This window comes from Fusarium vanettenii (genome assembly GCF_000151355.1).
Source record: "Fusarium vanettenii 77-13-4 chromosome 2 genomic scaffold NECHAsca_18_chr2_1_0, whole genome shotgun sequence".
NCBI lineage: Eukaryota > Fungi > Ascomycota > Sordariomycetes > Hypocreales > Nectriaceae > Fusarium > Fusarium vanettenii.
The window spans coordinates 450,464-465,265 of record NW_003315867.1 but is presented as its reverse complement, the minus strand read 5'-3'; the positions used below and the strand labels follow the sequence as shown (position 1 = coordinate 465,265).

The 14,802-nt window shown below is 50.8% G+C and overlaps 5 protein-coding genes across 5 annotated transcripts; 3 read left to right on the top strand and 2 right to left on the bottom strand.

Annotated features, from left to right (window-relative positions):
- Nucleotides 1-862: 862 nt before the first annotated feature.
- Nucleotides 863-2,737, bottom strand: NECHADRAFT_99087 (uncharacterized protein; the record flags this gene model as incomplete). Its single annotated transcript, XM_003045730.1, has 6 exons — nucleotides 863-1,257; nucleotides 1,304-1,634; nucleotides 1,682-1,743; nucleotides 1,792-2,104; nucleotides 2,145-2,383; nucleotides 2,432-2,737. 6 exons carry the CDS (start codon nucleotides 2,735-2,737, stop codon nucleotides 1,072-1,074), a joined length of 1,437 nt encoding a protein of 478 aa, XP_003045776.1. The 3' UTR covers nucleotides 863-1,071.
- A 1,946-nt stretch (nucleotides 2,738-4,683) lies between these two features.
- On the top strand, nucleotides 4,684-5,921 carry NECHADRAFT_90684 (uncharacterized protein; the record flags this gene model as incomplete). The annotated part of the gene is made up of 5 exons (XM_003046299.1): nucleotides 4,684-4,825; nucleotides 4,875-5,110; nucleotides 5,159-5,352; nucleotides 5,402-5,747; nucleotides 5,796-5,921. 5 exons carry the CDS (start codon nucleotides 4,684-4,686, stop codon nucleotides 5,919-5,921), a joined length of 1,044 nt encoding a protein of 347 aa, XP_003046345.1.
- A 1,333-nt stretch (nucleotides 5,922-7,254) lies between these two features.
- Nucleotides 7,255-8,707, top strand: NECHADRAFT_75969 (uncharacterized protein; the record flags this gene model as incomplete). Its single annotated transcript, XM_003046298.1, has 3 exons — nucleotides 7,255-7,607; nucleotides 7,658-8,087; nucleotides 8,141-8,707. 3 exons carry the CDS (start codon nucleotides 7,255-7,257, stop codon nucleotides 8,705-8,707), a joined length of 1,350 nt encoding a protein of 449 aa, XP_003046344.1.
- A 462-nt stretch (nucleotides 8,708-9,169) lies between these two features.
- Nucleotides 9,170-11,060, bottom strand: NECHADRAFT_75968 (uncharacterized protein; the record flags this gene model as incomplete). The annotated part of the gene is made up of 2 exons (XM_003045729.1): nucleotides 9,170-9,175; nucleotides 9,288-11,060. 2 exons carry the CDS (start codon nucleotides 11,058-11,060, stop codon nucleotides 9,170-9,172), a joined length of 1,779 nt encoding a protein of 592 aa, XP_003045775.1.
- Nucleotides 11,061-12,757: 1,697 nt separating this feature from the next.
- Nucleotides 12,758-14,457, top strand: NECHADRAFT_32512 (uncharacterized protein; the record flags this gene model as incomplete). Its single annotated transcript, XM_003046297.1, has 2 exons — nucleotides 12,758-12,915; nucleotides 12,969-14,457. The coding sequence occupies 2 exons, from the start codon at nucleotides 12,758-12,760 to the stop codon at nucleotides 14,455-14,457; spliced, it is 1,647 nt and encodes a 548-aa protein (XP_003046343.1).
- Between the last annotated feature and the right edge of the window lie 345 nt (nucleotides 14,458-14,802).

Sequence of the window (14,802 nt, the reverse complement as noted above, 5' to 3'; positions counted from 1 at the left end):
AAAAGACTCTAGTGTTGCTGTGAAGAGAACACCGACGTGGCACCTCTCACAGACGTCCTCCGGCCCTCATTTTTTGCCTCGAGAGCATCACGAGGCTCATTCATCGCTCGGAGGCCTGGGCAAACCTCACTCGTGCTTGGGAGTGTAAACAACCTTTCCACAATCAAAAAAAGTTTGTTCTTCATCTGTAGAAGAAAAAGCAAAAGGACAGGGCTCCGCCGGGGTTTGAACCCGGGGCCTCGTGCAGCTGAGAATGTCCCAAAGCACGAATCATACCACTAGACCACGAAGCCAAGCTGATTGATGGAAGGGGCAGTGAAACTGAGGTATATGTGGCATTTCCAAGCAGGGGGCGAGGTTTCGGGGCAGGTTTGACCAATGACTGGCCCCGTTTTGAATAAGTGGACCCGGTGGGTCTCGTAACTTTCCTCCTTCGTTCTGTCTTTCCTCTTCTGTTCTTCGACGTAATCTTCTATAAATAGAGATGGTGAGGTATGTAGGACTTCTCTATCTAGACTTGGCTTTCATATCCCGAACGACATAATTCTGAGTTGGGATGCTGCGCAGGTTTGTCTCATGTGATGGATGGTGATGGTGCAGTTGGCTGGTCCTCTCCTATTGAAGCCAAAGAATCGCACAGCGGAAAGAAAGGCAAAGAACAAACCGAGATTTTGAGAACGGCAAAAATTGACGGCGAGATAAGGAATGCAGCTACTACTGGCGAATAGGTGAATATATACCAGGCAATTCTACTTTACGCAAAGCTGTGAACACAGGAGGTTTGTCGGAAATTCACAATCTCACTGGGGCTTGTCAGAGAGGGATGATTAGGGGCAATCACACTTGAGCTTGAAGGATGTTTCTGAGAAAAACTGATTGTTGCATTATCAGATTAAGTTAGGCAATAAGACGTCAAAAGTAAGTACTGGCAGAGTAATCCACCAAATAAACCGCCTCAAGAGGCACCAAGAAGAGCTAATCCATCAATCCCAGTACCCTAGAAGAGTACATCCGTCATTATACCTCCCATCATTAACTGCTGTGCGTCCAAAGCCTGGCACCCGCGATCCCTTAGTAGTACTTGGGGTTCTTGGGGTCAGTAAGGTCAAAGATGACAGCACTGTGAGGTCGGGCACCACCGCGGGTCTTGGTAAAGATGTCCTCAAAGTCAATGGTGCGGTTGAAGCTGAGGGAGCCATCATCGTTGATGTCAATCCAGTGGCCCTTGTAGTCACCGGGAGTGTTGACGATGGAGATCTGTAAATGTTAGCGGTGTCAAGTCACTGGAGTCATTGGTACTTACATCTCCACCCTGCACAAAGTAGCCAGTGACGAGAAGGTTTTTCTTGTCGGGAGAGATCTTGACGTAGTGGGGTCCGATGATGGGCTGGTCCTCATCGGGGTCATCCAGGCGCTTGACGTTGTTGAGGTCGGAAATGTCGAGAGCAGCGACGTGGTTGCCGAGGGTAAAGGTGAAGTAGGCGAGCTTTCCATCGTCCGAGATGTCAGAGTAGATGGCGAGGTTCTCCTTGGCCTTGTCACCAAAGTCGTAGAGGAGCTCAGCGACACCCTGGTTGCCGTTCTTGTCCTTGCGGAAGGGGTAGATGATCCAAGCTTGGCCGGGGCCGACAGCACTGCAGAGTGTTAGAGGCAGATGAGATGAGGGGTTCGGGTGACTTACGTGGCGATGGCAGCGCTCTCCTTGTTACCGGGGATGAACTTGACGTCCTGGATACCTTGGCCCTGTGATTGATTAGATACTGCATCTTTGTTTCATTAGAGGATACTCACCTTGGGAATGGTAATGGTAGAGATGATAGTGCGAGTGTCGAGATCCCACAGGCGGAGAGTGTCGGCCTTCTTGATACCGAGAGTGGGCTTCAGAATGGTGATGGGAACGACAAAGTCGGAGGTGAGAATAATCTTCTTCTCAAAGTCGACACTGAGACCGTGGGGCGAAAACTGCTCGCCGAGAATGTTGAGGGTACCCTTGACATCCTCGGGCCACTCATGGATGATGTTGCCACCAGCATCGGTCTCGACAAGACGGCCAGGAGTAGTGCCGACAGCACTGCCCATGTAGGTGATGAAGAATCCACTAATTCTGTTAGCTGGGGGTTTACGACAAGAAAAGAGGGACTTACCCATCAGGCTTGGCTCGGATCTCGTCGACGATGGAGCTGAGAATACCTCGGTTGCTGTGGTCGAACTTGGGGTGGTAGGGGTCCGTGGTGTCAAAGTAATAGGCGGTGTCCTGAGTCTTTAGGAGAGACAGGAGACCACCGCCCACCAGGGTCTTGCCATCGAGGGATGATCCAAGATGGTGAGGCGAGTTGCCACTGCTGGGGACATCGGTGATGTAGATGATCTCACCAAAGGTGTCCTAGGACTTGTTAATTCTGCAACCAGGGTTTTGTAGAAGAATACTCACATCATCCAAACTGGCAGTGACGAGGAAATCGGCATGCTTGTTATCACCAGCACCAGTCCAAAAGTATCCAATCTTCTTGGGCTTGATGTTGGACACCTTGAAAGGTGGGCTGTCCAAAGGAGGTGTAGGAACCTGCAGAATGGGCAGAGGAGGGGCATTGTCGGCCAAAGGCTCAGTGACACCCGGGATCTTGGGGATCAGGGGAGGAAGACTGAGGCCTAACCTCTTGTCGAGGTTGGCGGGAGAGGCCGAGACCTGAGAGGCCAGGGCTCCCAGGAGGGTGGTGAGGGAGATGAGAGAGGGCATGGTCAAAGAAGTTCCAGTTGCTTGTTTTCACTCTGTGATGAGGATGTGAGCAAGTTGAAGATGTGAGCTGGATTGATGAGAAAGTTTGAGGGAGTTTTAGAAGCATTATATACTTGGTGAACTGCCGGTTCCTCCTTGATGCCATCTCCTATTCATCAACACCAACCACTCACTTTCACATCAAGAATTGTATCATCAAGCCTCACAAAGACACAATTCAACCTCATGATGAATTTTTCATCTCACGGCTATCACAATTTCCGAAGCTACAGCCTCGTTGTTGCTGCTCTCTTCCTGAATACCGTCTAGTCTAAATGGTGTCATGACGAGGGACACCAGGCATCCGATCATTGTCGGTGATGATCTGCAAAGCGACTTGGAGGCAACTGCGTCGGGCTCTCGGTGATGTGACGTACCGGTAGCTGATGCCAACAGTCATTCGCCGAGGGACCTTGATGCCGCCAGACTGGGACTGCTACGTTGCTCACTTGCCTTGTTCAGAGTGCCACTATCCCCTGGACGTGCATGAACCGGACAGAAAAGGCAAGCTGAGACAAGCATACGGTAGACACGCTTGTCTTGCTTAGTTTGAACCAACACGAGTGAATGTTAAGGTTAACGGCAACAACGTGTGCACCGTTGTGTGTCATTGAGTTGTCGTGGATATTTGGATCAACAGCTCTAACGGATGACATCACTTTCGGCGCGTATTGACCATGAAAAGTCAGGTCGGCATTTACTCTCAGCTCGACTAAATAGGCAATCAGCCTTATACCACCAGCGACCTCCCGTACTCCCGAGAGACCGGTAGTTGAACAGGCCGACCAGGGGTCACAGCCAAGACGGCCCCTTCGGGATGTAGCTTGGCAGTCTAGCATCCTTGCCTTGGCTCGATGCGTGAGGGATCTTCGCTGTAGCTTTGACTCTGGGGAGAAACGCCTTGTTAGGTGCGATTGCGACTTCCATCCCTTGTGAGCTGGCATACCGGGATCCACGCCGATGGACCGACGCGGCGCGGGTCATGGTTGATGCCGCGATGGATGTATCGTGGGGGTTTTACGGTCTGAGCTCGCTGATCCATGTTTCCGTCACACGGGCCTGTTGTCAAGTAATTGGTCCTTTGTAAATGTGATGGTTCAGGGCAGTTCAAAGACCCAACTCGACCAAGTCTTCACCCCTCAGCTCAACCATGTAAACTCACACTTCGATCAAGCCAAGCTGATCAACAGGAACAAGCCGTAAATACCAGAAATCCAGGAGACGATATTCATTACCTTGAATGTATGCTTATACGTGATTGCACAGCGCAAGCCTCTGATTCGTCCGCCCCGTCTTGAGCCTCAGCTAGCATCGCAGATCAATCACGTTATCCGCACTTGAATGTCGACAACCCCGGATTCACATTACCACTCACACTGAACCATACACTTCTAAGACAAAAAGGATCTTTTTTAATTAGTGTGTGAACTGGGAAATAAGCGCGCTTGTATCCTTCTTGGCAGTGATTTCGCAGATCCTGTCATTCCGCACATTCGGAAGGCTCCTACGCCGGGAGACGGCTTCGTCGTGATGGTTGCACTCTCGAGCACGACATGACGGATGTGGTAGGTAATTTGGTGAGAAAGACGCAATTATTAGGCGCGATTCTTTGTGAACTTTTTAATCAATAGTTTCATACGACATTTGACGATCATTGACTTTTTGAGAGACGGCAGGTGTTGTTCATCCCGCGTCGTGTGAGTGACGTCGGCAGTGAGAAATGGCGGGATTGAGGGCGTGAGGTGTTGATAATTTCCAGCGCGTTGATCGCGGTGATTGGAGAATTGGGAGAGGACTCGAACAGTATAAGATATCTTGTGTGGCACTTCTGGTGTTTGTGTCATTCTTCACCAAGATACCCATCCTTCACAGCCCACTCTCTTTTACTCTCTTTGATTGCGATCAAGATGAAGGGTGCATCTCTCATCTCCTCTGCCCTAGCCTTGTGCTACGGAACGCAGTTTGCTGCTGCAGCTCCCTCATCCGGCGAACCTGGCTTTCCCAAAGGCCAGCCATATGATGGCAAGGGCAAGGGTAGCATCATCGTTGGTACGTTATACACTTGAAGCTTCTTCAATAGCTACTTACACGATTTCAGGCGGCACCAACAAGGAGCTCGATCTCCAGAACCCAGACAACCTCGGTCGTCAGCCTACGGACAATGGCGTTGTTCCCAACCTCAAGTGGAGCTTCTCTGATTCCAAGACTCGTCTTCTGAAGGGTGGTTGGGTCCGTGAGCAAGTCATCCAGGATCTTCCCTCTAGCCATGACATCTCTGGTGCCCAGCAGCACTTGGTCAAGGGCGCCATTCGTGAGCTTCACTGGCACCGTGTTGTACGTTCCTCTCAAGCCTTGTCTGCGATGATTGACTGACACGAATAGGCCGAATGGGGTATTGTTTATGAGGGCTCTGTTCTTGTTTCTGCCGTTGATGAGAATGGCCGATACCAAGAAGAGGTTCTCAACTATGGTGATATCTGGTACTTCCCCAAGGGAGCTGCCCACACCATTCAGGGTCTCGCCGATGAGAATGAGTACCTCTTGGTCTTTGACGACGCCGATTTTGACAAGATTGGGTAAGTCTTCCACTTTCTCTTAACCCCAATAACTACTAACAACCCACAGCACTACATTCATGGTCGACGACTGGATCAACCACACCCCCAAAGACATCCTCGCCAAGAACTTTGGCGTTGACCCCTCGGTATTCGAAAACGTCACCAGCCCGAACCCCTACATCCTCCCCGGCGAAGTCAGCAAGAAGAACGTCACCGACGGACCCGCGGGTGAGCTTGAGGGCGACAGCTCCTTCGTCTACCGCACGTTCCAGCACGAGCCGGAAAAGATTGGCGGCACGGGCGGCAAGTTCTGGAAGATTGACTCGACCAACTTTCCGGCTAGTAAGACCCTTGCTGCTACTTTTGTTACGCTCAAGCCTGGTGGTCTGCGAGAACTTCACTGGCATCCTAATGTATGTGGACGTGATTGTGTTTGGGGATGTTTGACTGACGTTTGCTAGGCTGAGGAGTGGCTGTACTTTCACCAGGGCAAGGCCAAGGCGACTGTGTTTATCGGCAATGCTGCTGCCCGAACCTTTGACTTTTCTGCTGGCGACACTGCTGCCTTCCCCGATAACTCTGGGTGAGTACCCATACCCTGATAGCGAGGCATCTACTGACACTTCTAGACACTACATCGAGAACACTTCCGAGGATGAGGATCTCATCTGGATTGAAGTCTACAAGTCGGAGCGCGTCGCCGATATTTCCCTTACTCAGTGGCTCGCACTGACTCCTCCTGATGTTGTCGCTCAGACTCTCAATGTGTCCGTCAGCTTTGTTGAGAGCTTGAAGAAGGAGAAGCAGGTCCTCATTGAGTAGATGTCCTGACTCACATGATGATCTTATGAGGGAGTTGTATGAACGACTCTGATGTATCTAATTCTGATCTTGATTGATCGACTCTTAATTTAATTCCCCTAAATTGAAGCCGCAACCATGATTTCCCGTTCATAATTGTGACGCCTCCTTCGTGTATAAACCTACTAATGCTGCATCATGCCTAGGCTCTTGTTACACTTGACTAAACACCCTCAATCGTCTTAGCTCTTCTTCATGTGACTTGGCGCCCGTTTGTCGCACAACCGTAGCCCTCAAACAGTGTCTGCCCTCGCCGAACTTCCCAAACCTCGGCCCACCTACGCTTGACGGGTGCTAACCAGCCAGCCACCTCGTCGCATCACGACTCTCGCTTGTACAAGTTAAGGTTATTTACGCCACGTATCTATCGGAGTTTTAGAATACACCGGCCCAAGACTTGTTCTCGCATGAATCTGACGGTCACGGGAAGGGCTGCGTGGGCCGACTTTTACTTGTTGGTGTGGCTACTTGGTCGGTAGGGCCGTTGGGCTATTGAAGCTATTGACTGCTGGTGCGCAAGAGAAATCGATAAAGTCGTGCAGGTCATCAATCTCTACGCATGGATCGAGTCTAGAACCTCTTGTTTATCGGTTGGGGCTGGACAAAGCGCCGCCACTCCAACTGGTCTCTTGACGACACTCAAGTCTTGAAACCGTTGTTGGAAGACGGGTCTGGGGTAATGATATCATCATTTATCTCATATCATTTATTAGAGCTCATGACGAAAGAACAAAAAGAGAGGGCAGTGCGATGAAAAACGGCTCTTGGGTTACAGCACATATGCAGAGTCTAGACCCTCAACCTGGCAGGGGTGTTGGCGAGGTCCCACTCCATCGACCCCATAACCCCAGAATATTATTGCCATGCGTCGTCTTCAGCTTCAATATTCACGCCTCTAACAGTTCAGCTTGCAACGTGGACCCGGATTCTTTATTTAGGCGAGGTGATGAGTCTTGGCGGATGGGCGAGACCGCCAAGTAAGTGTATATAAGTCCGTATGCCTCGCGTCAAGAGATTTCATCAACTCGGCTACCTTGGACATCTTCAACTCTTCCAATCATGCACTTCAATACTGTGGCCGGGCTCGCCTTGAGCCTTGCAGGTTCTGCCTCGGCTTTTTCTACCCCCAAGCTGCCCGCTTCTGGTCTCTGCCCCAACAACCAGTATTGGGATACTGCCAAGGGTTGCAAGAATCTGCCGCCTCCCGCCAAGTGCTCCCCTAACCAGTACTATGATACTCTCAAGGGCTGTGTGAGGGGAAAGCCTCCTAGTGGACCTCCCGGTCTGCTATGTACCGTGGTCAAGACCTTGGTTACTGTGGCTCGTCAACAGCTGCCTGCCTCGTCCTTTTGCTCTTCTTATCTGAGCATCCCTGTCGTTACAAAGACGGCAACGGTGACTGCCTACACCAAGTATGATCGCATCTATTCCCTCTGCTTCGGCAGACACTTACATCTTTTAGGGTTATCACCAACACCAACACCGTCACGTCGGGCGTGACTACAGTCGTCGATTCGACACAGACCATCACCGACGCCACAATAACTATAACCACCATTGAGCCTAGTACTCTCTCGACAAAGACTACGAGCACCTCGGTCATCTCTGCTGTCTCAACCACCACCATTACTGCTTGTGCAAACCCCGTCACCCGAAAGGCGAGGCGCGCAGCCAACCCGACCGGCTACAAGAACGATCCCACGTGGTTGGAGGACCACGGCATCGATCCCTTGGGTGAAGAGAAGCGCGGTCTCATCCCTAAGCCCAAGTGCTTTGCCAACTACGCTGACCCTGCGGCCGTCTCGTACGCTTGCAACTGCTTGAGCGTTCCAACTCGGACCACCACTTCAACCACTACCCTCCGCACCAAGACGGCCACTGCTGTCACCACGGTAAGCTCCCATCTCATCTCACGTTCAAAGTCCTCACTAACTCGCGCTCCTAGGTTCCTTCGACTGAAAAGGCCACTGCTACTGAGAAGGCTACTGCCACTGACACCAAGACCAGCACCCAGCTCGTGGCCACCGTCTACACCGAGACAATCGTTGAGAGGTCAACCACCTACACCTCTACTCACACCGCGCTCTCCCCTACCTTTACAATTGTCGCCGCTAGTGGCAAGTACACGGGTAACAAGCTTTACGACCCCAACTACATGAGCTATACTGGCATCGACTCTGCCGGGCCCGTGCTTCTCTTCAAACTGGGCGACGATGGTACTCTAACGGCCCAGAACCAAGGACTGGCGGGCCAGTTCGCCGTGTCCGACCCCAACGCGGGAAGCTACAACGCCGTCCCGGCCTTCAAGCCCCTCTCTGGCGACTTGCAAAAGCTGGTCGTCACTGTCAGGCAGGAGGCCGACGGTACCTGTCCTTTGTCATTCCAGGGAGCGCGTGGCAGCACCAGCTTCGAGTGTGGCGTTTACTGGCGAGTGGGTAGCGAGGCTGATCTTGCTAGCTACAGCGGCTGCGCTAGGATGGACATGATTGCCGTGGGCAGCGAGGATCAGTAAAAGCCCGGGGCGTATGCATTGAAGATTGATAAAGAATTGATGAAGTAGACGATATCAAATATTATATGTTCTCCCTATGTATATCACTATTAAGGATTCCTTAATCTCTCGTCCTCTTCTCGTCGCTGTCGATACTCCATTCACTCTCAAATGTTAGCGTCTTCCCTTGTATAGCTTAGCATCCGGTTGTCCGTCTTCATCGGCCGGCGTCGGGTCCACCTCCCGATCCCCGACACGGCCCCACATGTGAATGACCCGGGGCCGATAATATCGGGCTTAGCTATCTTACAAGTAGACCAGCTGAGTGATTTTCCTCTCTGGATCCAGGGTAGAATATAGGCCATGATCAGCAGTCTCGTTATCTATTTGCCAAGACAGAGATATCTTCAGGGGTTAGTCCTCTATCACACCACGGATTGGCCTTTGCCGTATGATCCATGGAACTGGCTACTTATCAGTTATCTAAGACTTTTGAATATTTAGTAATTTAAAAGAAAACACGATACAGAGCATGCCGATAATTTTTGACCCGATTTGTCAATTATCGAGTTCTAGTTCTATCTTGAGCAAGTGCACTCACAAGCCACGATGGCGTCTCAGCATCATAACTACCACTGCAAGCAGCTTCCACACACCCAGCCAAACTCCCAAAGTACATGCCTCTCCCCGTAAGTCCCGGCCCGTAATGAGCATACTTTCCAGAGTTTGTCATGATGGTCTTTGCGGCTGGTGGAATTGCCGGCTCAGTGATCATGCACCAACATGTATCAGTCAGTATCTGCACTCCAAATCGTTCCAGGTCATCTATTAGCCCTGCTTGGCTGGTAAGACCGTATGTTGTGCGACTGCAGGTCACTATCATGGCAACGCTCGCCAACTTCTCCCTGCCTCGGCACAGAGCTGCCAGCTTTCGTATCTCGTAAAGGGAAAAGTGAGGGTTTCCGAGTGATACCAGATCGATAGGTTGATGCCTCGGGGCACTGTTCAACTTTTCCCAGCACGCCATCAGTTCTGCAAAGTTGACTTCGACAGACGTGAAATCAGGGGTAACCACAGTCTCGAGTGTTGTAGCTTCTGGCGTCACTCCAACGATGTGGAACATTGGTGCACTGGAAACTGTAGCAAAAGCAGCTCCGAATGCTTTCAAGTCGTCCTTTGTCAGACGAAACGACTCGAGTCCCACCACCACGGGGATCTGACTCGTTGCCAAGGAGCCCACGTAGTAGCCAAGCAAGGGTGGAAACGAGTCGTCGACCACTTTACTGGACTCGAACCCCGATATCTTCACACAGACCGAGGCCAGCCGGTTGGCATCAATATGAGGCCCTCCTTTGGGTGCTCTCCCTGTCAGGGCAATCGAAATGTCGAGAAAATCGGGATACTTCATGGTCCTTGCTCCGAGCACGCTGTTGGCATACACAACGGCATTCGACTCTGCCCAGGCCACCTGGTCACCTAGCTTGGGGGCGGTATCCAGCTGGTATGGTGCGCAAGTAAAGGTCGGTCGTGCTCCCATATCCGTATAGGCCTTTCCAAGCCTATCGGCAGCTTCACCAAACGTCGTATCGATACCCAAAGCACGCCATCGTTTCTGATCAACCGAAATGGAGTTGAGGGACGTTGGGACTCGGACCTGGCCTCCCCAGTCCCTAAGTCTCTCTGCCAAAGCCAGAGTTGCAGGGCCGGTATAAACGCATCCGTCGACATGGACTTGTGTCACATCCATCAACTCTGTAGCGCCAAGTACGTGGGCCATGCGCAGTACTATGCGAATTGCCACACGTGATGCCTCTCCACAGTCGCCCTTCAGAAATGCCGCATCAAGACTGGAAAGTTTGACACCTTCTAAGGTTGGCGTAGTCCCAAGATCTAGAGTATCCCTTTTGACATTGCTTGAAGGGTCTGGTTTTTGCCTTGGAAGCTCCTTGGTAGAGATGTGGCCGTCATCAACGTAGATATCGCGACCATTAAACTTCAAAAGCTCCCGAAAGTCTTCCTTTTTCAAGACCACAACCGGAATTGATTTTTGAAAGACTTCCTCAGCAATCATAACCCCCAAAGTGAGGATATCCTCACGTCGTTCAAAAATCATCGCCTCAGGTGCCTTTCCGTTGAGCAAGAGCTCCAGCACGATTCCGCTGCCGGTACAAGAGCCTCGACCTCCTGGAATGGCAAGGATCGAGTTCTGAAGACGCTGTCCGCTCAAGGGATGATGTCGGTCGATGATCTCGCTCTTGTGCGGGTCGACGCCTCCCCAGAAGCTAAGTTCGAGGTTGCTGGCAAGGAGCCTTCCTGTGGCCTTGCCCTGGACATAGGAGGTCCCGGAAAATGTGAACTCGTCTAGAGAGCCCATTGTGTCGTATTGGATTTGAAGTAGTCAAAAGTTGAGGCAAGTCTCTGCGTAGAGCTCGTAGTCGGACGTAAGATGACAGAGCCGTTCCTGACATCAACGTTAGCTCTCTTGTCTTGTGTGGGCAGCCAGGAAGGAGAAACTTACTGTAATATCGAGGAGTGTGTTGCGAGTTAAAGCGACTCCAATAGTGTCACTATTCGAAACTAGACCGTCCAGGAAACCATCTTCTGATATCGGTGCAGTTATGTATGCTCAAGCCAAGCGCCCTCTACCTACAGAGGGGTAAGGGAACCGAGTCAAAGTGGAGCAGAAAAGGGCTGAAAGACGACACGGCGACACGGCACAGGCTGGCCTCTTTTCAAACTCAACAAGCTGTTTGTGATTATGAAGAAAACTTTAGTCACTGACAATCCCCAAGACGAGAAATTCCAAGTATATAGACTTGGGCGCCACGTGACATCTCCAGATAATACGTCCTCTAGAACCGGCAGGCGATTCCGGTAAATGTCAAGAGATTCCGGTTGGCGCCAAGCGGCCAAGCTCAACTGCCGTATTGTGTGTCTTGGCTACATATTCCAAGAAGTCTGCCTTGGCAAGTTTCAATCAACGTATTAGGTTGAGGACAATGCCAGCTGTTAGTTTTCATTGTCCGAATAGTGGGATAGGTAACCGTTCTAGGGTGAAGAGAAGGGCTAACATCATTCCATACGAGACAGCATCAATCTTGGAAGGATATTTCTTTCCGGCTTCATAAAACTCTCTAAAGTTTTATCGAGTTGTGAAAGAAAGAACGTGAGATAATGTATCCCAGGCACTGGCAGGGATAGCTGACCTCGGAGCCCTGGACCAACCTTTTGACAGCTGCCCGTGACTACGTGGATCTGCATCATCCTTTGTAAGAACCATGCCCTGCTCGCAGCAAACCATAATCACAAGTGTAATCAACCTCGGCCTCGGGACAAACTCGCTGTCTTGATAGATCGTCGGTGCCGCAACCCGACACCTTCAGCTTAAACAGCCGACTACCGCCATCCGCCACAACCAGGAGTTCATCCCCCGTAACACCCGAGGTGTGTGAGATAAGAATGACCCTTGACCATCGTACGGTGAAACCTAGGCCGGGTTCTTTATCACCCCGCATTACGCCTACTACAAGGGGAAGCGGTAAGCGATCCCGGGATTACCTGGTCAAAGGGAGACTTCAACTATCTCGACCCACGTGGCTCCACCTTGGGTAGTTGGCCGAGGATATCAGAAAGGGTGAGATGCCAATCAGAGCTATGGCCGTACATCCTTTATCTTGAGTTGCCTTTTCCATATCTGTTAGGAGCGTAGCTCGTATAAATCCGGGTGGGCCCTCCGACATCATGGGGTCGCTCCCCGACATGACGGGATGGCGTCCCGACGCTTGTTTGGAATCCGGGGTAGAGCAAACAGTTCATGTCAATCAGCCTCAGTGGTCCACATGGTGAGAGCAGGCATGTCAGGATGCGAGGTCAGTTCCAACACCCTGGTTTGACTCGAGTCAGAACCAATGGAACCCTAAACAGGACAACATGATGTTATCTATAAATACTGCGACGTTGCACCGCTGGATGAGATGGGACACACTCAGCTTTGTTTTTGCAAGGCAGTGAGCAGCGGTTTTCAAGTTATTCGAGTCATTCTTCTGGAATTCGGCCAATATTCATCAAATCATGGAAAAGGACATTGAAACAAAGGGGCAGGGGGATGTACCCCAGGATGTCAACTTCCGATCCATTGCCGAAGGAACTTCTGATCTCGTCTACCAACATGATCAGCTTGAACGTGGACTCAAGAGTCGACACATTCAGTTCCTTGCTCTTGGTGGAGCGTATGTACCCCTGAAAACCCATGTCAAGAAACATGTTTAACTAGAATTTACAGTATCGGAACTGGTCTATTTGTTGGTTCGGGTGTAACCCTCTCCATCGTCGGACCCCTGCCTCTCTTCTTTGGCTACATCGTCATGATGCTCATCGTGTGGAACATCATGAACAACCTGGCAGAAATGGCCACTCTGCTACCCGTCAAAGGTGTCACGGTCCCATACTTTATCGATCGGTTCGTCTGCCCGAGCTTGGGCTTCGCCGCTGGCTGGAACTACTGGATGGCTTATGCGTTGCTCATCGGTGCCGAGGCCTCAGCCGTCGCCATCCTCTTTGATTACTGGAATACCAACGTCCATTCTGCTGTCTGGCTAACCATCTACCTTGTCGTCATTCTCGGCCTCAACATTATTGCCGTTTCCTTCTTTGGAGAAGCCGAGTTTTGGTTTGCCAGTATCAAACTTATCACCATTGTCGGTCTGATTCTCACTGGTCTGGTCATTATGCTTGGCGGAGCTCCCAACGGTGACCGGATTGGCTTCAGATACTGGAACAACCCTGGTGCTGTCAAGACATACTTGGTACACAGCAACAAGAACACAGGTCGCTTCTTGGCTTTCTGGACAGGCATCATCCGAGCCGGTTTCGCCTACATCACCTCACCCGAACTGATCGCCGTGGCCGCCGGTGAAACCATTGCGCCCCGTCGAAACATTCCCAAGGCAGCAGGCCGCTTCGTCTACCGTCTCGCCATCTTCTACGGCCTGGGCTCACTGATGATCGGCATCATCACCCCGTCCAACGACCCCAACCTTCTCAACCCAGAGTCCAACGCAAACTCATCCCCTTGGGTTATTGGAATTCAAAACGCTGGCATCGGAGTTTTGAACCACATCATCAATGCTGCCATCTTGACCTCGGCCTGGTCTGCCGGAAATGCCCTCCTTTATGCAGGAAGCCGTGTTCTGTACAGTCTCGCAATCAACGGCCAAGCTCCTCGTTTCCTTAGACACACCAACAGAAGGGGTGTTCCTTGGGTTGCCATCCTGTGCACCTGGTCCATCGGTATTTTGAGCTTCTTGAACGTCAACAACAGCGGTGCCAAAGTGTTTACTTGGTTCATGAACCTTACGACCATCAGTGGTTTCATTGCTTGGATCCTCATCATGATCACATTTATCCGATTCCGCAAGGCGTTACAGGTCCAAGGACTTATGCACACGTTGCCATACAAGACAAACCTGCAGCCTTATGCAACATATTTCATGTTGGTCCTGCTCATCCTTCTCACCCTGACCAACGGATTCCAAGTCTTCTTCCCTGGCAACTTTAACGCATCCGACTTTCTTGCTGCTTATATCACTCTGCCAATCTTCCTTGCCCTGTACATTGGTCACAAGATATATAGCAGGTCTTGGCGGTTTGCGTATCCAGTGGAGGAGGTTGATCTCGTCACCGGCGTCAAGGAGATGGAAGAGCTGGCAGCCTTGGATGAGCGTCCTGTGCCCAAGAATCTCTGGCAAAAGATTTGGTTCTGGATTGCTTAGATGGCTTTTGAAGGTCTTTCATAGTTCTTTCAATCGTGTTGGTGGTAGAATTTAGTATCGCTACTTGACTTGATGTGTTTATTCTACTGTTCAAGATATGTGACTAGCGCTATGTGAAAGAAAGGGAGAGCTATGGGATTAATGACCTCGAGTATCCCGTGCATATTGCTGTTGAATTCATCAGTGTCATTGAATTGGCCGGATAGTAGTTTAAGGGCTTGGTTCCTGTATTAAAGCCGACTTTAAGCGCCATAGCTTCGTCTTACTTGCAGATTAAACAACAAACCAGCAGTTAACATCAATATCAACAGCTTCAGATCAATGCCTTATCATCAATTGCCAAGA